Source organism: Pongo pygmaeus, chromosome 21 (genome assembly GCF_028885625.2).
Source record: "Pongo pygmaeus isolate AG05252 chromosome 21, NHGRI_mPonPyg2-v2.0_pri, whole genome shotgun sequence".
In the NCBI taxonomy this organism is placed as follows: domain Eukaryota; kingdom Metazoa; phylum Chordata; class Mammalia; order Primates; family Hominidae; genus Pongo; species Pongo pygmaeus.
In genome coordinates, this window is record NC_072394.2 from 66,019,784 (window position 1) to 66,042,744 (window position 22,961).

Below are 22,961 nucleotides of genomic sequence, written 5' to 3' on the forward strand. Positions count from 1 at the left end.
TGGCATGTGCCTTTGGCTGGCCAGCGAGACACTGTGTTGGGGTCCAGTGACCCTTGGCCTGGGGAGGTGGGCAGCGGCTCCTGTAGTAGAGGATGGCACCAGGGCCTGTGTCTAGGAGGGCTCCTGCCCCTCCCAGAGATTCAGCACCCCCCCATGCTGGGGACGATCCCAGTCCATATCCAGGAAACCCAAGGTGCCATCTGATACTTGGGTTGGAGGGCAAGGAGGGTGGTTGTAGCCAAGAGAGGCCCACAGAGGTCCTGGAGTCTGTGTGTCTCAACTGGGCAGCTCCCAAGGGTCGTCATTCTCTGGGGCAGCGCTTTAGGGCAGGTGGGCTGAGGCCAGAACTGCTGGATGGGGAAGACGAAAGTGGCGGGTCCCAGCCCAGGCTTTGCGGGCCTGGAGTCCGTTCTTGGCTGAAGCCTGGTCTCGGTCTCTGGCCAGCTTGGTGGGGCATAGGCAGTGATGCTGCACAGCTCCTGGCCCAGCATGCAGTTCCCCCACTGTGGCTCCAGGAGTCCAGGCTGACCACGCTGGGCACCTTCTGCCACCCGTCCCTTCCCTTGAGCCAGCCTCTGCTGTCTGTTCTCAGATACTGGCGTGACCCAGTGGGTGCTCAAGGCCAGCTTCTGCCCTTCCCGAAACTTTTCTAAGTGCACTGGGTTTTGCCTGGCCACCCACTCATCATGCCCGCTGGCGTTGCTGTCCCTGTTGAGCCTCCCGGGGACAAGCCCTGCCCTGTGAGCCTTCATCGCTGGCCGACAGAGGGGGCTGGGTGAGGCTGACGGCCGTGGGGCCTGGCCCTGCTCTGTTCTGACCCAGCCAACAGTTAGACGGGAGTTGGAGATCAGTCCCCAGATCACTGAGGCTTCTCGGGGGCTGGAGGCTGCATAGGAGGCCCCTGGGGCCATGTCCCCAATTCTGGGACCTCTGGGCCTGGGATCCCACCTGGAACCGGGTGATGTGTGACTGGCCGCAAGCATGCCGGGAGTTCCTGTGGGATTGGGGCCTCAGTGAGGCCACAGTACCCTGGTGAGGAGAGGACAGTGGCCGACCCAGGTTCTGTCCTGTCCCTTTGTCATTCGTGACCCAGGCAGCTCGCCGGCCCTGCCTGAGCCAGATCACTGCCAAGTAGTCTGAGGGGTGCTGCAGAGGCTTCAGGTGTCCAGGAGCAGGGGCGGGGTGAAAAGGCAGACGGGTCCGCCCTTGTGGAGCTCACATTTCATGAGTCGGGAGTGCTGAGTGCCTGACTGCCTGGTCTGTGATGACCCTGACGCTGGCTTGCATGTGTGGGATGTGGGTGCACACACATGGTCCCAGGAGCCTGTGAGCCGGGGCTGCACCCCTGCGCCCGGTGCCTGGTGCCTGGTGCCCGGTGCCTGGTGCCCTTCTGCCAGGCTGGGCGCCCTCCGCTGGCCGTGGCCAGGACTGCAGGCACCACCGGCCCCCTGGGAGCCCGTCACGGCAACGACCTGACACCATCTCCCAGGCAGCTCCCCCGGGACAGCCAGTTGGTGGATGGGCTGTGCAAGAGGTGGCCATGGGCCGGGTGCGGTGGCTCACGTCTGTAATCCCAGCACTGTGGGAGGCCGAGGCGGGTGGATCACCTGAGGTCGGGAGTTCGAGACCAGCCTGGCCAACATGGTGAAACCCCATCTCTACTAAAAATACAAAAATTAGCTGGGTGTGGTGGTGGGTGCCTGTAATCTCAGCTGCTCCTGAGGCTGAGGCAGGAGAATTGCTGGAATCCGGGAGGCTGAGCTTACAGTGAGCCAAGATTGCGGCATTGTTCTCCAGCCCAGGTGACAACAGCGAGACTCCGTCTCGAGAAAAAGGAGGTGCTCATGAAGAGGTGTATCCTGAATCCGAATCGGTGTGGCCCAGGGATCCGGGGAGGTGGTGGAGAGGTTGGCCCCTCTCCTCCGCAGCATCCAGCCTGGGCCTTTGCCTCCAGCAGGTGTCACCTCTTCCTCTGTGGCCGCTGTGCCAGTGCTGGCCTCTCATCGAGCACCTCCAGCTCGTCTCTTGCCTCTGGAGGCTGAGCCTGGGGCCAGGCCAAGTGGTTTCTCTTCAGCTACCAGAGCAGCAGGCAGAGTCGGGAGAGGCAGAAGCTCATCCTCCCTCAGGCCTCAGGCAACCCAGGGTTGGGAGGCCTCGAGGGGGCTGGCCCTTTCACACTGTCCTGAGTGCAGAGGAGGCATGGGCTTGGGGACTGGGCTCACAAGGCCGACAGCTGCCTCCAGTGGCCCTGAAGCACCCGTGCGACGCGTGGTATTAGGCTGGGGTCCTTAAAGGCAGAGGTGGGGACAGGTATTTGGGTGCACTCGGGTCTATCCGGGAGGCAGATGCCTTGGCCGGATCCACCTTGAGCTGTGGACAGTGAGTTTCTCAGGAGGCTGTGCAGCGAGGCCGGGACGCCCACACTTGCGTCACCACCCAGTCATTGGGCAAGGGCTGCTGGGGTGCATCTGTAACCACCCAGGCAGTCCCGGGGCAGGGACAGCTGTGAGCGGCAGGCCCTTTATAGCCGGCAGGTGCTACGGGACTCCATGCTGCCTAGGTGGGGCCTTAAGTCACAGCAGGGGTGGGACAGGGGCGGGGCCAGGGCAGGGGCAGGGCCAGGGCAGGGGCAGGGCCAGTGTTGGGCTGGTCCAGTTGGGAGCAGCCCAGGCTCCCGTCGGGTCAGGGGCCTGTTTTCCAGGCCTGGGTACCTGGTGAAGCTCTGGTTACCGGCACCAGTCTGCAAAGTGGGTTGGGTGGTGGCAGCCTTCAGGATGGGCTTGGGAGGGCATACTGGGGGAGGGGAAGGGTGACCACATGGGTGGGGGTCCAGGTGCCACTGCAGCCTGCTCCCCACAGTGGGCAGCCAGAGCCCCTAGTGTCCAGCGCCCACACGTGGCGGCCTTGGCATCTGAGTGGCTTTCCCTGTGAGCCCCTCCTTGCAGGATGGACCCTCTGGGAGTGAGGAGTAAAAGTGTTGGGCCGTGCAGTCCCTGCCTCCTCACTGGTGGGACCCTGCCCTGCTGTGCAGTAGGGTCCTTCATGCTGGGATCTTTGTGGTCCCCGTTCTTGGAGAGATGCCCGGGGCAGCAGACAGGAAGGGTGGAGGGCAAAGGGAGGGGAGGAGAGAGAGGCAGGCCAAGGGGTGGGTCGGGGGGTGGGCTGGGGCAGTGACTTCCGTGGAGGAGAAGCCTTTCATAAGCTCCAGCCTTCCTGTGGCCACAGCAGGACCAGAGTGGAACAGCGCACCCCAGGAAAGAGGACTGGGGTCCCAGGAGTAGGAGGAGGTGGGTGACTTCCCTGTGGTCCTGAGGCCGAGTGGATAAGGGGCTGCCAGGAGATCCACTCAGCCTGCGATCTGAGGATGACTGACTTTCAGAAAAGTCTAGATAGAGGCCAAGTGCCCCTGTGGGCCACAGGACCGGGGTGCCCAGCACAGGGTGTGGCCAGGAGGGGCCGGGGCAGTGGGAGCCCGGGGCTGCCTGAGCTCTCACCAAGGGCTCCCTTCTGGGGGTCTCAGACAACATGCAGGGCCGTGGGGGAACAAGGAGGGTGCACATGGAGCAGAGAGCGGCTTGCACTTCAGGCTGGATGCCTGTGGTCCTGGCAGGGGTCCCACTGAGTCAAGCCAGGTTTCTGGGATGGGAGGATCCAGGGACTTGGGGGCACTCGGGCTGCCCACTGGTGCCTCTGTGATCAGATCGGGAGCCCAGCCCACAGGTGCCTCCTGTTCCAACGCCTGGGTCTTACCTGACTGCCCTTGGCCAGCCGGGCGGGCACGAAGTCCCTGATTTAAACCGGTGGCTTTCCCGCCGGGTGAGGCCTTTCCCTTGCAGAGGGGCAGATTCCCTGGTGGGGATACTGGGGTCACACACTGGGAGGGGGTGTGCAGTGGGGGCGTCTCTGTTCAGCTGCAGGGGGTGGGAGGGCCTGGGTCACTCAGGACCCTAGAACTCTACTGTGTGGGAGGCTGGGGCTCACAGAGCCAGGGCCTGCACTCAAGTCATGCCCTCAGCTCAGCACAGAGGGGTAGGGGCCCAGCCTGCTGGGAGTGCTCTGCCTGCCTCCTGAATGCCTGCGTTGGTGCGCGTGGGGTGAGGGGCTGGTATGAGCAGTCTCGGGGAGTGGGAGTGCAGGGGAGCGGAGTGCGAGGGGAGGGGAAGTGCGGGGGAGGGGAGTGCGGGGGGAGGGGGGGTGCGGGGGGGGTGCGGGGGGGAGTGCGGGGGAGCGGGGGTGCAGGGGGAGCGGGGTGCGGGGGGACGGGGTGCGGGGGGAGGGGAGTGCGGGGGGAGCGGAGTGCGGGGGGAGGGGGAGTGCAGGGAGCAGGGGGAGGGGGAGTGCAGGGAGCGGGAGGAGGGGGAGTGCGGGGGGAGGGGAGTGCGGGGAGCGGGGGGAGGGGGAGTGCGGGGGAGGGGAGTGTGGGGGGAGCGGGGGAAGGGGGAGCGGGGGTGCGGGGGGAGCAGGGTGCAGGGGACTGGGGGTGCGGGGGAACGGAGTGCAAGTGAACCCCCAGCATTTCTCCTTCAGCCCTGGGCGTGGTGGCAGGTGGAGGACTTGGGCCTGGCAGCTGACATGCCCCCCACGTCTCCAAGTGGCACCTCTGGGCACTGGTCACTGGGTCACCCTGGCCTCTGAGTCCCCCTCAGCTGCTCCTCAGAGCACCCCAAATCCACCCTCCACTCCCAGCCCCTTTGAGCGGACCGGGCCTGGTTTTCCGTGGTCCTCCCTGTAGCCCACTCAGCTCTCCAGTGGCGCTGGCCGCCTCCCTGTCTCGGCCTCAGAGCTGCACCCCCGGCTGGTGTCCCCCAGACCCACCCGCTCCCCAGTCCCACCTAGGCAGCTCTCACTCTCCTCCACAGGTTTCTGATGAGCCTTCCGCCTCCAGGGCGAGGCTGGGGCCACAGGGACTCCACGTGTCCAGCAATCAGACGTTGCCTGGAGAGCTCGCCCCTTGCCTCAGCCCTCCACAGCCCTCGGGAGCCCCACAAGCAGGAGGCCCCGTGCCTGTCCCAGCCACCCCTGCACTGGGCGTGGGGACAACTGGGGGCTGGGGGTCCTGTTGTCACTCAGAGCAGCCCCCAGTGGTGTAAATGCCAAGAGTGGGGTGGGAATGGGAGGCAGCCCCAGCTCTAGCCTTGGGTCCTTGAGTTTTAGGCAGCTGGGAGGTATCCCCTAGACAACAGGGGATACCCTCACACATGTGAGGGTTGGCCCGGTGTGGGGACAGCCTGCCTGGCCCTCGAGGATGTGGAGAAGCTCTGGCGTTGTGGTCAGGGAGGGGACAGACGGGGGGATGGCTGAAGGGCATGGCCTCTTCCCCTCTACAGCCTGAGCACCATGAGCTCCGGAGCCCCTGCACACCTCGGCCTCTGCCTCTGGCTGTGGCTGGGCGCCACCCTGGGAAAAGAGCAAGGACGAGGTAAGGACACTGGCAGTGGGCCCCTGCTTGCCTCCAGGCCACGCCTGCCCCACCAGTGCCCACGCAGGACGAGCCCTCCGCTCCTGAGCCCGGCCTTCCTCCTAAGTTGAATGCGTGCTGAATTCAGAGCAGCTCCCACAACAAAGGCAAGAGGATGAGACAGACAGGAGGGAGCATGTGCTCCCGCCAAATCCTCAGCCTCGCCTTGGGAACGCACTTCTGTGGTTTAGTTCTCTGTTACGTTAATGCTTGGCTGAGAGTTATTCCACAAACACTTTTCGGAGCAGTCTCCAGGAAGCAGGAGGCTGGGGTAAAGATGGAGCCGCCTTCCCTTCCCTCCTGCCTGCTTCCCACCGCCGCCTCCCACTGGTGTTTTGGGCACGTAGCCCTCTGGCTTCTCCCGGTGCGGCACTCGCATTTCTACGCAGCACCACCTCCTCCGTGCGCATCCCTGGGCGACCGCACCATGTCCTCAGAAGGCCCCTCCAGTCTGGATGCTACTGGTTGGGGCGTTTGGGTAACGTAGGGCACCGCCCATGGCAGCAAAGGGAAATGGCAGAGGATGCTGTGGGCTCACCTGTCTGAGCAGCTTCTTCCTCCCGTTGAGAAATGTGGATTTAGATTGATTCTAGGAAGGTGAATTTCCGTGTCTGTGGAGAAGGCTCCGGGGCCTCAGCCATGCTGTAAACTTGTTCCTGGGCTGGGCCAACGCAGCCCCTCCCGGCACCTGCAAGCTCCTGGGAGGTTCTGGGCTCCCACTGAGTGATGGTTTTATTCCGCTGGGGTGAAAGGCAGGAGGCGGCAGCTCCCCCTTCTAATGTGCGTTTAAAGGACCACCACCAGGGCCTGACAGGCTGGGGCGAGGGAGCCTCCATGTTCCGCTGCTGCCGTTGCAGAGGGGCGGGTGAGATGCAGGAGCCCAGGTCTAGCATGGAGCCGCGTGTTGAGACCCTTCCAGATTTCGTGGCTTGTCTTGCCGTGCTGAGGTGCCCGGTGTGCCCTGCACACAGGCAACAGACCATTGCATGAGCAGGTGCCTTGGTCCCCTCAGCTCAGACAGGGTAACCCTGCCCTGGGGCCAGTGGGGGCCGAGATTTCAGTTTGAAAGAAGCTTCCACTGTCAATTTGAGCCAAATCAGTGATTCTACAGAAACGAGTTTAGGTGAAGGCAAATCTAGTTCTATCTAGTTCAGGATTCAGCGCGATGGGGCCACCCCTCACAAGGGCCTTTCGGGGGCCATTGAGCCCCTGAGGACAGCCAGGTGGGCTGGGGGCACTGAGTCCAGCCCAGGACGGGTGGGAGCCCACACGCTGGGGCAGCCCTTCCCAGGATGGCCCAGGCTGGGTGTGGCCACAGTCCAGGGAGGGGAGCGTGGTCCTGGGTGGGGCCCTTCCCACCAGCCCAGCGCCCTTCTCAGGTCCCAGCAGTGCTGTCCTCCAGCAGGGAGCTGGGGAAGGGCTCCCTGACATTCTCAGGCAGAGTGGAGCAACAGAAGGCTCTTCACAAGCAGGGGCTGCGGGAGGGGCCCTGCTCACAGGCTGGCCTTCAGAGCCCCCTCCTCATCCCCCACACATTCCTGCCTTTCAGCCCCATCCGGAGATCCGGCCCAGCTGCTGTCTGCTCTGAATGGGTCATTGTGTCTGCCCCAGTGCCCCCCAGCCCCTGCTCTTCCCCCCGAGTCCCAGCTTTCCGGGGGGCAGTCCAAAGAAGCCCATCTCTGTCCCCATTTTCCAAAAATAGCTGTCCCTACTGCAGAGCCCCAGAAGCTTTCAGGGGGCACCAACCCTCTCCAGAGCCCCGGGAGGTTGGCCAGGCCCCTGCCGCCCCCTCCTCCTCTCAGATGGTCTGGACACCCATCCCTCACCACGGGAGGCAGCCTCGTCTTGGGGGCGCGGATGCACACACGTGCCAACGTGCACATACTTCCAGTGTGGGATTCTGCACCCACACTCCCCACTGAGGGGGCACGTGCACCTGGCAGTGACCTTGGCGGCAAGGGGTCTGCAGCTGCATGGCCACTTGTCCCGGGGACCCAGTTCAGAGGACCCAGCCCAGAGGCCCCAGCCCAGGGGACTCAGCTCAGGGGACTCAGCCCAGGGGCCCCAGCCCAGGGGACTCAGCTCAGGGGACTCAGCTCAGGGGACTCAGCCCAGGGGCCCCAGCCCAGGGGACCCAGCTCAGGGGACTCGGCTCAGGGGCCTCAGCTCAGGTGCCTCAGCTCAGTGACTCAGCCCAGGGGCCCCAGCCCAGGGGACTCAGCTCAGGGGACTCAGCTCAGGGCCCCGGGCAGGTTGCCAGCTGCTGTGTTGGCTCGGGGCCTCCGGTCACCAGTGGGGTGGTTGCTGCCCTCCCAGACATGGGCTTGAGCCTCTTCCTGGTGGGAGGACCCCCGGAGAGCCAGGCTGGGGCCTCCCTGGGTGGGACTGGACTCCCTCTCACCGAAGCTACCGGGGTGGCTCTGTGACTGCGGACCCCGGGGAGGGCTGGGTTCTCCTCAGCGCCCAGGAGAGGCCTTGTATCCCCAAGTGGGGCTGAGTCCCCCTCAGACACCCTGGGTGGGCTTGTGTCTCTTCGGGATCCTCCGGAATAGGACTGTGTCCCTCCCAAACGCTGACGGCAGGATGCCTATGCCCCCCACAGCTAATTAGGTGGATGGGGAGGCCAGGTCAGTCCTGACCACTATGTCCTGTTTCTGTAGCAAGTGGCCTCCTGAGGCTGTCTGTGCTGCCTGAGGACCGGCTGCAGATGAAGTGGAGAGAGTCGGAGGGGAGCGGCCTCGGCTACCTGGTGCAGGTGAAGCCCATGGCAGGTGAGGACCTGCGCCGTCCCAGGCCCCCTTCCCCATTAGCATGTGCTGAGGACAGTCAGTGTGGCGGCCGCAGCCACCACTCAGGCCCACAGCGTCCCTCCCACCAGCCCCTTAGTGTCAGCACCTCTCTGGCCTCGGTCTCTGCTGTCCCCACATTCCGTTCCCCCATCATGTATGACATGGAACAGGGAATGGGGCTCCTCTGTCCCTGGCATGCAGCCCCTGCAGAAGGCATTCAGTGCATACTTTTAATTTTTTTGATTTTTAATTTTAATTTTTAATTTTTTTTAAAGACAGGGTCTTGCTCTGTTGTCCAGACTGGAGTGCAGTGGTGCGATCACAGCTCCCTGCAGCCTCAATCTCCTGAGCTCAGGAGATCCTCCCACCTCAGCCTCCCACGTAGCTGGGAGTACAGGTGTGTGCCACCACTCCTGGCTAATTTTTGTATTTTTTGTGCAGAAGGGGTTTCACCATGTTGCCCAGGCTGGTCTTGAACTGGGCTCAGGAGATCTGCCCTCCTCAGCCTCCCACAGTGCTGGGATTACAGGCGTGAACCACCACGCCTGGACCATATTTTTTAAAGAAATGACTCCCTCCTCAGAACGAGTCTCAGTGCCTCAGGGGCATTCAGAACAGCCTGGACTCTGCACAGCGAACCCCAGAAGCACCTGCTCCCCACGCGTTAATCCTTGTTTACAGGAGCAGGGCCTTGAGGACACCTTTTCAGGGAACCCTGTTCCTAGAGCACGGAACAGTCCTAACCTGACAATGGGTGCTAATTTTAAAGCTTTTCAAAACTCAGATGGAAAAGCACACAGGCATAAATGCTAACTGTATGAATCAGTACTGTGGGGTGGCCAACACAAACCCCTCCTGGGGTGAAAAAAGACCGTCCCGGGTGCCCCGGTGCCCTTCCCAACGTCCACCCTCCCCTGCTGCCCGGACGACCGCCTCCAACAGCATGGACTATTTGCCTGTTTCAGAACATTCTCTAAGTGGAATCACACCGTGGCGACTCCCTCATGTCTGTGTCTTTGATGGGCATTTTGTGAGGTTTGCCCCGTGGTGTGTAACAGCCGTTCATTTTCTTTGCTGTATAGTATTCCCCTGTGTGATCTGTTCTGCTATTGATGGACGTGTGGCTTGTGTCCAGGTTGGCTGTTGTGTAGACGCCATGTGAGGGATCCTGCGTGTGTTTCTGGTGTCCGTGCGCCTGTTCTGGGTGTAAACCCAGGAGTGGAAGTGGCAGTGTGTGCACAGTTGCAACGTTAGTAGAAAATGTTGAACTGTTTTCCAAAGGAGTCATGCCAGTGTATACGCCCATCAACAGTGTATGATTGCTTCCGTTACCTGACACCCTTGGCAACCAACGCTTGGCAGCGTGACTTGAGCTACTCTGGTGGGTGTTCAGTGGTGGATCCTGTGTTTCTTTATTGAGCTGTAATTTATGTGCAGAAATATTCACCCTTTTGAGAAGAGGTCTGTGAGTTTTATTTATCACATGAATTCAATCCTGTAACCACTATCACAATTGATGTAGAAAACAGTTCTGTTACCCCAAGGTCAGCCCTTAGCCCAGTGCCCCGTAACCACTGAGCTGTTTTCTGTCTGTTTTGCCTTTTCCAGATAGACGCACCTTATCAGGTTAAGTCCTGTGCTGTTCCTACTTAGGCTGAGTTTTTGTCAAGAGAATGCATTATTTTTTCCAAATTCTTTCTTCAGTGAGGTGGTTATTTTCTCCTTTGATTAATGTAGTAAATTACAGTGATTGTTTTTTAAATATTAAACATGATATATACATATATACATATATACATATATACGTGTGTATATACACGTGTGTATATATATATACGTGTGTATATACACGTGTGTATATATATATACGTGTGTGTATACATATATACGTGTGTGTATATATATACATGTGTGTGTGTATATATATGTATATCTTAAGAGACAGGGTCTCACTCTGTCACCCAGGCTGGAGTGCACAGTGCAGTGGTACAGTCATAGCTCACTGCAGCCTCCATCTCCTGGCCTCAAGCAGTCTTCTCACCTTGACCTCCCAAAGCGCTGGAATTACAGGGGTGAGCCACTGTACCTGGCCTATCCCCTTTTATATATTACTAAATCAATTTGCAAATATTTCATCTAAGATTTTTATACTTATATTCATGAGGGAATATTGGCCAATAACTACCCTTTCTTACGAAGTCCTTTTAAAGTTTGGTATCAGCTTTATACCTCGTAAGATGAGGTGGGGAAGGAGTCCTCTTATCCTATTTTCTGGAAGAGTTTGTGTAATGTTGGTGGTATTTTCTTCCTTAAATGTTTGCTAGAATTCACTGGTACTGACTTCTGGGCTTGTGGTGTGTGTGTGTGTGTGTCTGTGTGTGAACACTTCACATAATTGATTCAATTTCCTTAACAGACATAGGACTACTCAGATTTTCTAATTTTTTTGGTCAGTTTTGGTAAGTTAGTTTTTTAAATAGGAGTTTGTATTTTATATAAATTTCCTGATTAGTTGGCGTAACGTTTTTCATATTATCCCATAGACTCTATACTTATAGCACCCTTTTCATTCCCGTTAATGATTGAATCTTCTCTCTGCTTTCAAAAGGCAGTCTGGAAGTTTATTTAGTTTATTAGTCTTTTAATAAAACACATTTTGGCTTGGTTGGTCTGTCGTTGATTTTGTTTATTTTTTATTAATTTGTTGTTTCTATTTCTTTTACTCTTTTTGTGTTTAATTTTCTGCTCTAACTTAAGATGGATGCTTAAGTTTATTGATTTTCTGCCCTTTTATAAGATATGAAGTTAAAACTATTGAATTTTCTTCTAAGCAGTAGCTATAGCTGCATTTTGGTATGTAGAATTTTCATTATTCAGGTAACAATATCTAATTTTTGTTATGATATTTTTATTTGACCCATAGGCTACTTAGAAGTGTGTTTCTTAGTTTTAAAACATGGGGGATTTTCTACTTATTTTTTTTTTTATTCCTTAATTGCATTGTGGCCAGAAATGTACAATATGCTTTCAGTCCTTTGGAAAGTACCTTGCTGGCTGGGTGCAGTGGCTCACGCCTATAATCCCAGCTCTTTGGGAGGCCAAGGTGGGCAGATCACTTGAGGACAGGAGTTTGAGACCAGCCTGTCCAACATGGCAAAACCCAGTCTCTACTAAACATACAAAAATTGGCTGGGTGTGGTGGCACACACCTGTAATCCCAGCTACTCGGGAGGCTGAGGCAGGAGAATCGCTTGAACCCGGGAGGTAGAGGTTGCAGTGAGCTGAGATCACGCCACTGCACTCCAGCCTGGGTGACAGAGTGAGATTCCATCTCAATAATTAATTAATTAATTAATTAATAAAAGACATGCATCAAGTTAGAAAACTACACAACTAAATATTCAATGATAGTACTGAAACATTTTAAATTGGGAGCTGCTTATGCTATTGGGGTTACGATTGAGTCTTTTAGAGAAACATATTGAAATATTTATAGACAGGATTATATAATGTCTGGGATTTGCTTTAAGATAATATAGAATGTAGAGGGGTGTTGAGGAGAGGGACATAAAACAATACTGGCCACACGCTGATAATTGCTGAAAGCTACATCATGAAAACATGAGGCTTCATTATACTATGATCTCTTCTTTTGCATGTGTGTAAATTTTTCCATTAAAAAATCAGTTCAAACAAAGACAAGAAAGCAGAGAATAAAAATTTATAACAAGTATAATAAAAAGGGAAGATTATAGATATAAACTTAAATATGTCATTAATTTCATTAAATATAAATGGAAAAAATCTTTTAATAAAAAGACAAAGACTGTCACACTGGATGAAAACAATACCCAATTATATGCTGCTTAGAAGACACATCTGAAATGAAAGGCTGGAGAAAGGTTAACAGTAAAAGAAGGGGAAAAGAGAGTGCAAACACTACCTGGTGAAGCAATAGTACCATCACAACAAGTAAGACATAAGGAAAAAAACAGCACTAGAGAGATAATGAAGAGCATTTCAAAACGAAAAAGGGTCAACCTACCAGGAAGATACAATCATTCTAAGTTTGTATGCGCCCAATAACAGAGCCTCATGCATAAAGCAAAGAACAGGAAGACAAACACAAGAAAGATATATCTACAATTAGAATGGAGATTTGAAATACTTTTTTCAGTAACAGGATAAGTAGACCCCAAACATAGTAACTATATAAAAAATCTGAAAAATAAGGTAAATAACTTAACTAGAACATTAGAAAACTCTGCAAATTGCATATGTTTTCAAAGTCACACAGGCTGGTCTTGAATTCCTGACCTCAGGTGATCCACCCGCCTTGGCCTCCCAAAGTGCTGGGATTCCAGGTGTGAGTCACTGCGCCTGGTCTTGATGCATGTCTTTTATAATTGATTTGTCTGAATTGGGATGTGAACAGAGTCTACACATTGTGTTTGGTTCCTGTGTCTTAAGCAATTTTTAATCTAAAACAGTTTCCCCCTCTCCCTTTTCCTTGACATTTATTTGTAGAAGAAGAAACAAGATTGTTCTGTCGAACTTCCCACTTTCTTCTCTTGCCAGTGGCATCTTTGAGGAGCCATTTAGCTCGCTCCTTCCTCTCTCCACCCTGTCTCCCATAGACTGGCAGTTAGATCCTGGAAGTTTGGTCAGACTCAAGTTTGATTATATTTGTTAACAAGAATTCTTTATCAGTGGTGCTGTGTAACTCCTACGTTACCACAGCTGGCGGTACATAATGTCTGGTGTGTCTCGTGAAATTAAGATTGTTCAGTAGATACGGGGTGATTATTCCCTGATGCCATCAACTTGGTGATTGTATATTCTTTTACCCTTCAAGTAACCACGCTAGCGACCACAACATGCAGCCTTGATTTATCAGCATATGATATACATGATGGTTGTCTCAGCTGTCCCCAGGCAACGCTAGGACCTTGGAACATCACAATAATATTTATCCCATTTTCAAGCACTTTTATTTATTGATTTTTGAAATGGGGTCTCACTATACTGCCCAGGCTGGACTCAAACTCCTGGGCTCAAGTGATTCTCCCACCTCAGCCTCCCAAGTAGATGGGATTACAGGCATGCCCTGCTTTTAAAATTCTATATTTATATTAAATGTCATAAAACTTTTTCATTATTGTCATTGCTTGTTAATCACATGTTTGTGCAGGAAGCCTTGGAAATATGACAGACCCGGGCTTCTATCCCACTTCTACTGTGGAGTAGCTGTGTGATTGCTCCTTTGTGCCTCAGTTTTCCTATCTATAAAATGGGTATAATGGGGTTGTGAAGATTATGAGGCTTGACACCTGTGAAATGCTTAGGATACTGCCAGGCACACAGTGAAAACTCAATAACGGTTAGCTATTGATGGCAATGCCAACACCCCTGCCTCCCATTTGCTCAGCCGAGAACAGAGGGTCCTCCCTGGCTGGTCACTCACTGGCGCGGGGCTGGGTAGGGCTGTGAGGAGCCACTCACTGCACAGAGAGGATGGTGTCTGTTTTCTTTCCAGGTGTGCAGGTGCGGGTTCCTCCCTCCTCTTCTCCCTCCAGGTGTGCAGGTGCAGTTTCCTCCCTCCTCTTCTCCCTCCAGGTGTGCAGGTGCAGTTTCCTCCCTCCTCTTCTCCCTCCAGGTGTGCAGGTGCAGTTTCCTCCCTCCTCTTCTCCCTCCAGGTGTGCAGGTGCAGTTTCCTCCCTCCTCTTCTCCCTCCAGGTGTGCAGGTGCAGTTTCCTCCCTCCTCTTCTCCCTCCAGGTGTGCAGGTGCGGGTTCCTCCCTCCTCTTCTCCCTCCAGGTGTGCAGGTGCGGGTTCCTCCCTCGTCTTCTCCCTCCAGGTGTGCAGGTGTAGGTTCCTCCCTCGTCTTCTCCCTCCAGGTGTGCAGGTGCGGGTTCCTCCCTCCTCTTCTCCCTCCAGGTGTGCAGGTGCAGGTTCCTCCCTCCTCTTCTCCCTCCAGGTGTGCGGGTGCAGTTTCCTCCCTCCTCTTCTCCCTCCAGGTGTGCAGGTGTAGGTTCCTCCCTCCTCTTCTCCCTCCAGGTGTGCAGGTGTAGGTTCCTCCCTCGTCTTCTCCCTCCAGGTGTGCAGGTGTGGGTTCCTCCCTCGTCTTCTCCCTCCAGGTGTGCAGGTGTGGGTTCCTCCCCCTTTTCTCCCTTGTCTTAGCACTTGAGACCCAGAGAATCACCCAGTGCTCAAAGCGCCTCTCCAGGTCTGACTGCTGCCTCCTGAGTGCGATTTCAAGGCCATTTCTTCTTGCTCTTTCCTCTGAGAACATGACAGTGTCCCCTTTGGAATCATTTGTTTGCTTTTCACACTTGAAATCCAGACCTAACTTTAGAATCGTGGAGTCACACAGCAGAAAATACTTGCGGCTGGTTGGTCCGCGCAGCCCATAGGGTGGGAGCCTGTGGGAGTGGGCAGGGCCCTGGCCCTGGACTCTTCCTTCTTGGACCTGGCCCCTCGGGTCATCATCCCCTCCCTGGGCAGCCCCGTCTTCATACCTTGACAGTATCTCTGAGGGTTGATGGGTTCTCACCTCACCATGCGACGGATTCCTCTAGGGGGGTTTAGTAAGTGACATCTTCTTTTCCCTGCCCCAAGACCCATTCCCTGTCACATTATTACCCAGGAGCCCATGTCCCTTCCATCAGACCCTCTCCCTTTCTGTCTCCCTAGCCTCAAGGGGAGGAGCTGGGGTGGGGAGGAGGAGCCAAGAGGGTTTCACTCCCCGCCACCGTGACAGATGCACATGTGTGTGCCCACCTTGGCCTCTAAAGCTCTCCCCACCCCTACCCAGGGGACTCGGAACAGGAGGTGATACTGACCACCAAGACCCCTAAGGCCACAGTGGGGGGCCTGAGCCCCTCCAAGGGCTACACCTTGCAGATCTTCGAGCTCACTGGCTCTGGGCGCTTCCTGCTGGCTCGGAGGGAGTTTGTGAGTAAGTCCACCGTCTGCCAGCTGGGTACCCCCTCCTCCGGGCCGGGTCCCACCCTCCTCCGGGCCAGGGTCCCACCCTCCTCCAGGCTGCGTTCCAGCCCCAGGGGTGGGTGTGTGTGAAGCAGCTCTGGGCTGGGCTAGGGGCAGGTTTGAGTCCTGACTCACCAGCAAGGCTGCCTTGCCCCTGACATCTTTGCATGGCTCCCAGGGTCCTGGGCCCTCAGCACCCACAGATGCGCCCTTGAAGGGGTGTATGTGCAGCTGCCCCAGTGGACCAGGCCCTCCGCTCCCACCCTGGTTGCTCTTTGTGTCTTCCTGCAGTTGAGGATCTGAAGAGTAGCTCCCTGGACAGAAGCAGCCAGAGGACCCTCGGCTCTGGAGCCCCGGAGCCCACCCCCTCCCATGTGGGGAGCCCAGACCCTGAGCAGGCTTCTGAGCCCCGAGTTGCCTTCACGCCAAGCCAGGATCCGCCCACTCCTGGTGGGTCGGAGTGGAGAGAGAGTGAATCTCCGGGGAGGGAGTGACCTTTGGTTTCCCACATTTCCCACCGTGAGGCCAGGAAGTTCTTCCTCATGTCTGACCACACAGTCTCTAGCTTTAACTTAAGGCTGTCATGTTCCCAGGTGCACTCAAGCCAGGCCACTGGGAGCAGGTGGTCCCACTACCTCTGACCCCTTTGGGAACCTCCAGCCTGGGTCTAGGGGGTGGTGAGAGGGGTGCGTCATGCTCCCCCAGGAGTGGGATCAGGAGGAGAGCTGGTCCGGGGGGCCCCAGAGGGAGGGCCCTGCCCAGCCGGCCCCAGGCGTGGAGAGGTAGAGCCACACGAGGACAGAAGAGAAGCCAGGCAAGGGGTGGGCACAGACGGGGCAGTGCACTGTGTCTGCCCACAAGGCCCCCGTAGGCGGGGCTGGGCTTCCGCATAGAACTGGGAGGGCCTGGCTTTGTCTCCTCCATCAGGTTGGGGTCCTCAGAGGCAGGATTCTCCCTCCCCCGTCAGACTTGGAACTGAAGGAAGTGTCCTCCTCATACTTGGGCACATCCCCTCCAGAGGGTCCTTGGGTCCGCTGCTTTCCTCCCCTCAGGGTGCTGGGCTCTGCTGGGTCCCCTGGACTTGGGCTCCCCCAGGGGAGTGTCCCCACCCATGCAGGCCTCAGGGCAGCTGGGCCTCTTCGGTCGCCCCGCGGGGAGCTCCACCGTGATGGCTGCTGGCCTCGTTCAGGCATCTCCCCGGGGGTCTGGCCCTGGCTCTGGGGCCCGCCCCACCAGGCACTGCCCCTGCAAAACTCTGGGGAGCACCAGACCGGGGATGGGGGCCCTGCCTCCACAGCGTCGCCAGGGGATGGGGGCTTTGCCTCCACAGCGCCGCCCTGCAGTGCTCACAGCAGCTCTGCTGGGGCCTCTGTGGTGCCCGCCGTCCCCTCCTCGCCCGGTTTGCACTAGTGGGCTTCTGGGCCTGATGTCTGGACGGGCAGCGAAGGCCGGCTCCTGTGCAGACAGCTGCATGCAGCCGTGGAGGGCAGAGGTGCCCGAGCACCAGGCTGCCTCACATTAGCGGTGGCTGGACTGTGCAGCCGTGCTGGTGTGGGGCTGTCTGGTCCGGTGAGGCCTGAGGTCTTGGAGTCCTTTCCCCTGAAACCTGGCCCAGCCTGCCTCACTCTTGTGGCTGGAGCCCCAGGGTAGGTGATCTGGGGGCTGAGGCCAGGCCCGGAGCAGTTTGGGGATCGTGGACCAGGGATGGGCCTCACCTAGCACCTGACCCGGTCCCACCGCCCCAGCCGGCCCCCAGTTCCGCTGCCTGCCCCCCGTGCCTGCTGACATGGTCTTCCTGGTGGACGGGTCCTGGAGCATCGGCTACAGTCACTTCCAGCAAGTCAAGGACTTCCTGGCCAGCGTCATCGCACCCTTTGAAATCGGGCCAGATAAGGTCCAAGTAGGTGGGTGCTGGCCCGGCCCGCCTCCTGCCCCACCTGGGCGTGGTCCCCACAGCTCTGACTGCTGGAGGAGGCTGTGACCTGTGGGGGTCCCCGCACCAGCCAGGGCTCTCACCTTGTGGGGTGGGACGCCTGCTCCACATGGGGTGTTCTGGGGACCCCTCCGTGTGGAGGTCCTGGCTCTGCAAGCGTCCTCTCCCTGGGGACTGGCTACTGTGGCCAGGGGACCCCACAGAGGCACATGCAGCTCTCAGGTGTGGCCTTGTGCCAAGCTCCCTGGGCATCTCAGCATTGGAAACTCAGCCCGTGGCCACGCCCCTGCTCCCCAGGCCTGACTCAGTACAGCGGGGATGCCCAGACTGAGTGGGACCTGAATTCCCTCGGCACCAAGGAGCAGGTGCTAGCAGCTGTGCGCCGCCTCCGCTACAAGGGGGGGAACACGTTCACAGGTACAGCCCAGGCCCACCCCTCCCTCCATCCTGAGGGCGGACCTCCTTCTGCCACCCTCCCAGATCCCCAAAGCTTGTGTGTAAATCGAGCTCCAAGTGGTGTGGACCTGAGCCCTGTTCACACCTTTATAGAGGGCAGAATCACCCCCTTGTTTACCTTTGATGAAAACGAGGGCCTGTGTCCGGTGCGTGGCTCCTCTGTTCCACATTAGCAGCTCTGGCTGGGTCCACATCCCGCCCAGTCGGGGTGCTCACCTTGCAGGTAGGGTCTGGCGGGGGAACTTGGGGCCCCTCCACAGGCAGACCCTCCCTGCTCCCTTGGGCTGCCGCCTGGCCTCCTGGTACCCCACAAGAGAAGGAGAGGAGCATCTCTGCTGTCCGGTTGCTGCCAGCCGAGCGCCAGGAGGAGATGCTGGCAGCTACCTGTCACTTTATTCCTGCTGCTCCCAAGGCCTTGCCCTGACCCACGTGCTGGGGCAGAACCTGCAGCCAGCGGCTGGCCTCCGTCCAGAGGCGGCCAAGGTGGTGATTCTGGTGACGGACGGCAAGTCCCAGGACGACGTGCACACTGCTGCCCGTGTCCTCAAGGACTTGGGCGTGAACGTCTTCGCTGTGGGTGAGCACCATGTGGCCCCGCGGCCCTGGGCTGGAGTCTCACCGCCGGGTGGGCTTGGGGTCGCAGCAGGGAGCTTGCATTGGGCACCTGGTCCCTGAGCCCCAGCTTCCACATCCACGCCACGGAGCTGCACGCAGAGCCGGGCACCGCCTGGCACTCAGAGGCGACGGCACAGGCGGGCTGCTCCTTTCCAATCGCCTGGTGTTTGGTGCCTTCCATGGAACCCCCCCAACCCTCCCCCTGTGGCGTGAACCTCCCTGGTGAGATATTCACCGAGCAGCTCCAGCTGCCCCCTCTGGCCACCATCCCTGTGCCTGGTGACTCCCGCCTGCTGTGCCCTGGCGAGGAGCTTCCTGGCACCCTCCAGGGCCTGGGACTCACAGGCGAATCAACTCTGTCCTGTGGGGAGGAAACCCCATATTTCGAGGCAGGAGTCCTGGGAGCACAGACCCTCCCTTGATGCCCCCAACCCCTCGGGAGCGCCTGGCCCAGCATGTGGGTGGCAGGTGGGCCGAGTACCGCCCATAGGCCCCTTTGCTCCTGACCCAGTCTCCATGGAGACCCCCACTGCGGGTGGCCCCATCAGGTGACCCCAGTGCAGGCAGACCTCACCTCCCTCCTCACAAGCAGGTGTGAAGAACGCCGATGAGGCTGAGCTGAAGCTCCTGGCGTCCCCGCCACAGGACATCACCGTCCACAGCGTACTGGACTTCCTGCAGCTTGGCGCGCTGGCTGGCCTGCTCAGCCGCCTCATCTGCCAGAGGCTCCAGGGTGGGAGCCCGCGGCAGGGCCCAGGTGAGGGGCAGGGTCACCCACACAGGCTGCAGCCCCCCACCGGCTGCTTTGGGCAGAGGGTTGGGAGGACGCTGGGGCTCCCGTGTGGTACCTGAGGCCGGTTCCTGTGGCTCTGAGGGGGTCTGCAGCACCCCCTTACATCTGTCCACAGAAGGGCCGGGGAGCAGCTTTCCTATCCCTTCTGTGAGTGGCCACCAGGGGGAGCGTGGACACAGCTGCCCCTGCAGTGACCACCTGCCGCCAACTCCCACTTCTCCAGCAGCAGCGGCTCCAGCCCTGGACACCCTCCCCTCCCCCACCAGCCTGGTCCTGAGCCAGGTGACCTCCTCCAGCATCCGCCTGTCCTGGACTCCAGCCCCCCGGCTCCCCCTCAAGTATCTGATCGTTTGGCGAGCCTCCAGAGGTGGCACCCCCAGGGAGGTGAGGGGGCCGGTATACAGGGCTCCCCAAGCCGGTCCCCAGCCGTAGTGGGGTCTGATGAGCCAGAGGAGGGCAGGAATAAAGGCCCACAAATAACTGAGTCCAGGCTGAGAAGGGGGTGGTGAGGGGCTGGCAGCCCAGGGACTCACTGCGGAGCTGCGTCTGGGAGGCAGCCTGGGGTGAGTGCGTTTTAGTGGCCGAGGAGGGCAGAGCAGGGGGCGTTCCGAGGGTGCTGGGGTTAGGGTGAGACTCAGAGCGCCTTCTCCCTTTGATTGATCGATCGATTGCTCGATTGTGGTGGGGCTGCCCATGCCGTGCCTGGCACTGCTCTGTCATAGGTACCGGGAGCCCAGGCCTGTGGGAAGTAGGGCACCCTGCGGGCCCCAGCTGAGCTCACACTCCAGCTGACAGAGTTCCTGTCCTGCTCTCCATCCCCCGGCACCCCCCTTCCTGGCTCCGTCCTTGCCCACGCTGTTCCAGGTGGTGGTGGAGGGGCCCGCCGCCTCCACAGAGCTGCACAACCTGGCCTCCCGCACAGAGTACCTGGTCTCTGTGTTCCCCATCTATGAGAGCGGGGTTGGCGAAGGCCTGCGGGGCCTGGTGACCACAGGTAGGTGGGGCGGAGGCAGCGGCCAGGTTCTGGGTGGGAGGCCCCACTCGCGGCCGTCCCTTAGAGCCTGGCACCCCAGGGCAGCGTAGCGAGCAGCCCTGGATCTTAACCACCCACAGTTGGCACCATCCCCAGCTTGCTGTGTGACCAAGGCCGAGTCACTGGGCCCCTCTTGACCCTGGGTGTTCTCTTCTGAACACCAGCTATACCGTTGGTGTCATCACCTCAGCCGTAATCACAACCCATTATGCTCCTTGTCCACAGTGTTCCGGAGCTCCCCGTTGCTTGGCCTCCAGCATGTGGCTTAGCTTGCTGGGTTCTTGGACCCCCGGGGACTGCCATGAGCCCATCTGTAATAGCCTTGTTGAGATGTAATTTACACACCATACAATCTGCGCATTTAAAGTGTACAACTCCAGTGGCTTTGGTATATTCAGAGCTGTCACCCATGGCCACAGTTCATGTTAGGTCATTTTCTTCCCCCCCAGAGGACCCCCTGCACCCCCTAAGCGCCCACCCCCTGCCCCTGCCCCCCCGGCCATCCAAGCCACCTTCTGTCTCTGGATGTGCCTGTGCCAGACGTTTCCCGCAGGTGGAATCACACCGTGCAGCCTTTTGTGTCTGGCTGTTTCCCGAAGCTCTCTTCACCCCCCGGAGGCCACATTCTTCCCATGATCTCAGGGCAGATGGCCTTAGACAAAACTGTGGGGTGGCCTTGTGTCCCCAGAGCTGGAGCCACAAACCTTGGCCCAAGATGAAGCCTGGGAAGTGCCACTTGGAATCCTGTGCATCTGCCAGGTGGTGGCCGCGCCCACCCGCTCTGGTGTGAGGGTCCCCCGTGCGTGGGTGTGAGCTCTGTGTGGGCTCCCTTCCTAAAGTGCCCCTGCATGGCCCCCCAGCACCTCTGCCTCCTCCCCGGGCGCTGACCCTGGCCGCAGTGACGCCCAGAACCGTCCACCTCACCTGGCAGCCCTCGGCCGGGGCCACCCACTACCTGGTGCGATGTTCGCCTGCTTCCCCCAAGGGTGAGGAGGAGGAGCGAGAGGTGAGCTGGGCCAGGGGTTGGCAGGGGAGGCAGAGGAGTGGGGCAGAGCGAGTGGGGGCTGGCCTGGGACGTCATGTCTCTGCAGGTGCAGGTCGGGCGGCCCGAGGTGCTGCTGGATGGCCTGGAACCGGGCAGGGACTATGAGGTCTCGGTGCAGAGCCTGCGAGGCCCTGAGGGCAGCGAGGCCCGGGGCATCCGTGCCAGGACCCGTGAGTGCTCCAACCCCGGCTGCCTGCCCACAGGCGGGTGACCCATCTTGTTCCTCAGCCTTCCATGGCATGGGGGACCTCAGGCCCCCTCGGTCCCAGCCACTGCCCACCCTTGCCCCTGCCACGGAGGCCACCTGCTGGCCTTGAGGCTCTGCTGTGCTTTGCAGCCGCCCTGGCAACCCCGAGACACCTGGGCTTCTCAGACGTGAGCCACGACGCGGCACGAGTGTTCTGGGAGGGCGCCCCGAGGCCTGTGCGCCTGGTCAGGGTCACCTATGTCTCCAGTGAGGGCGGACACTCAGGGCAGGTAAGAGCAGAGCCCGCCGGGGGCCCGAGTGTCTTGAGGGACCACGGGGCCCTGTCTGGCAGGCATGGGGTAGAGCCAACCATCAAGTAACACACTTAAAACCACGGCAGCCACGAGGCGCAGCGGGGGCACCTGGTGTGGGGGCAGATGTGGGTGTGGGGGCAGATGTGGGTGTGGGGGCAGATGTGGGTGTGGGGGCAGATGTGGGTGTGGGGGCAGAGGGGCAGATGTGGGTGTGGGGGCTGGGGGGAACCAGGCTGGGGAGGCCCACCCCAGCCGTCCTGCAGTTTTGTTGCCCTCCCATCCCTCAGGACAAGCCCATTTTCCCCATTTTTGGGGGGGTCATGGGGTAGTCCTGGCCGCAGGTGCTGGGCCTGAGTCTCCACCCCAGCAAGGGTCCAGGCACCGGCTGGGCCTGCCATGTCGCCCTCCCACCTACTGTAGACAGAGGCTCCTGGGAACGCCACCTCGGCCACGCTGGGGCCTCTCTCTTCATCCACCACCTACACTGTCCGCGTCACCTGCCTCTACCCTGGGGGTGGCTCCTCCACGCTGACCGGCCGGGTGACCACCAGTGAGTGGGGAGAGGTTGGGGCTGGGGGTCCAGCGGGGGTTCTGTGTCCTTCTGCCCCGCTAGACAGTTCACATCAAGTGTTTTGGGAGCCTGCCCTGGGCCAATGCTGAGCCAGGTGGGGATGGGCCCCCGGACGGGTGTGATGGATGGGGGTATAGGGTGCTCCTGGGTGTGGCTGCCCCTCCTCTGAGGCGCCCAGGCTCAGGGGCTGCACTCCCAGCCTGTGTCTCCACTTCCTTCAGAGAAAGCTCCCAGCCCAAGCCAGCTGTCCGTGGCGGAGCTGCCCGGGGATGCGGTCCAGCTGGCGTGGGTGGCCGCAGCCCCGTCTGGCGTGCTTGTCTACCAGATCACGTGGACGCCCCTGGGAGAGGGGAAGTCTCACGAGGTGGGCAGGGGTGGGTTTGTCCTTCTGAGGGGCCCCCTGTGGGCCCCCAGTCCTGAGGCCAAAGTCCAGGGCTCAGAGCTGTATGTGCGCCCACCCTGTCTCCCAGGGATGCCTCACTGCCCGGCCCCCCAACCTGAGGACCCCACTGCACCCGGTGACCCCTGGGGCTCTCCTCTCCCTAGATCTCTGTCCCAGGGAACCTCGGCACGGCCGTCCTGCCTGGCCTAAGGAGGCACACGGAGTACGACGTCACCATCCTGGCCTACTACAGGGACGGGGCCCGCAGTGACCCTGTGTCCCTCCGCTATACCCCCTGTAGGTGCCCCTCCACTTCCCCTCTGCTGGGTGTGGGGTAGGGATGGCCCGGGGGACCCCTGACTCACCCGCTGCACAGGCCCAGGACCCCAGACTCCCAGA

General features: G+C 59.0%; 1 protein-coding gene across 2 annotated transcripts in view; it reads left to right on the top strand.

Moving 5' to 3' along the window:
- Nucleotides 1–3,196: 3,196 nt before the first annotated feature.
- COL20A1 (collagen type XX alpha 1 chain) overlaps nt 3,197–22,961 on the top strand; it is a 42,105-nt gene continuing 22,340 nt past the window's right edge. The window contains exons 1-17 of one of the 2 annotated variants that reach the window (XM_054467264.1): nt 3,197–3,287; nt 5,328–5,419; nt 8,119–8,229; nt 15,061–15,204; nt 15,525–15,683; nt 16,979–17,137; nt 17,464–17,583; nt 18,035–18,199; nt 18,830–18,994; nt 19,257–19,414; nt 19,895–20,024; nt 20,924–21,069; nt 21,155–21,278; nt 21,446–21,585; nt 22,030–22,159; nt 22,402–22,544; nt 22,727–22,859. In XM_054467264.1, the coding sequence (XP_054323239.1) occupies nt 5,338–5,419; nt 8,119–8,229; nt 15,061–15,204; nt 15,525–15,683; nt 16,979–17,137; nt 17,464–17,583; nt 18,035–18,199; nt 18,830–18,994; nt 19,257–19,414; nt 19,895–20,024; nt 20,924–21,069; nt 21,155–21,278; nt 21,446–21,585; nt 22,030–22,159; nt 22,402–22,544; nt 22,727–22,859 (2,209 nt within the window). In that variant the 5' untranslated portion in view covers nt 3,197–3,287; nt 5,328–5,337. Of the gene's footprint in view, nt 3,288–5,327; nt 5,420–8,118; nt 8,230–15,060; nt 15,205–15,524; nt 15,684–16,978; nt 17,138–17,463; nt 17,584–18,034; nt 18,200–18,829; nt 18,995–19,253; nt 19,415–19,894; nt 20,025–20,923; nt 21,070–21,154; nt 21,279–21,445; nt 21,586–22,029; nt 22,160–22,401; nt 22,545–22,726; nt 22,860–22,961 lie in introns of both variants that reach the window. The other variant, XM_054467263.1, reaches the window with a different exon arrangement.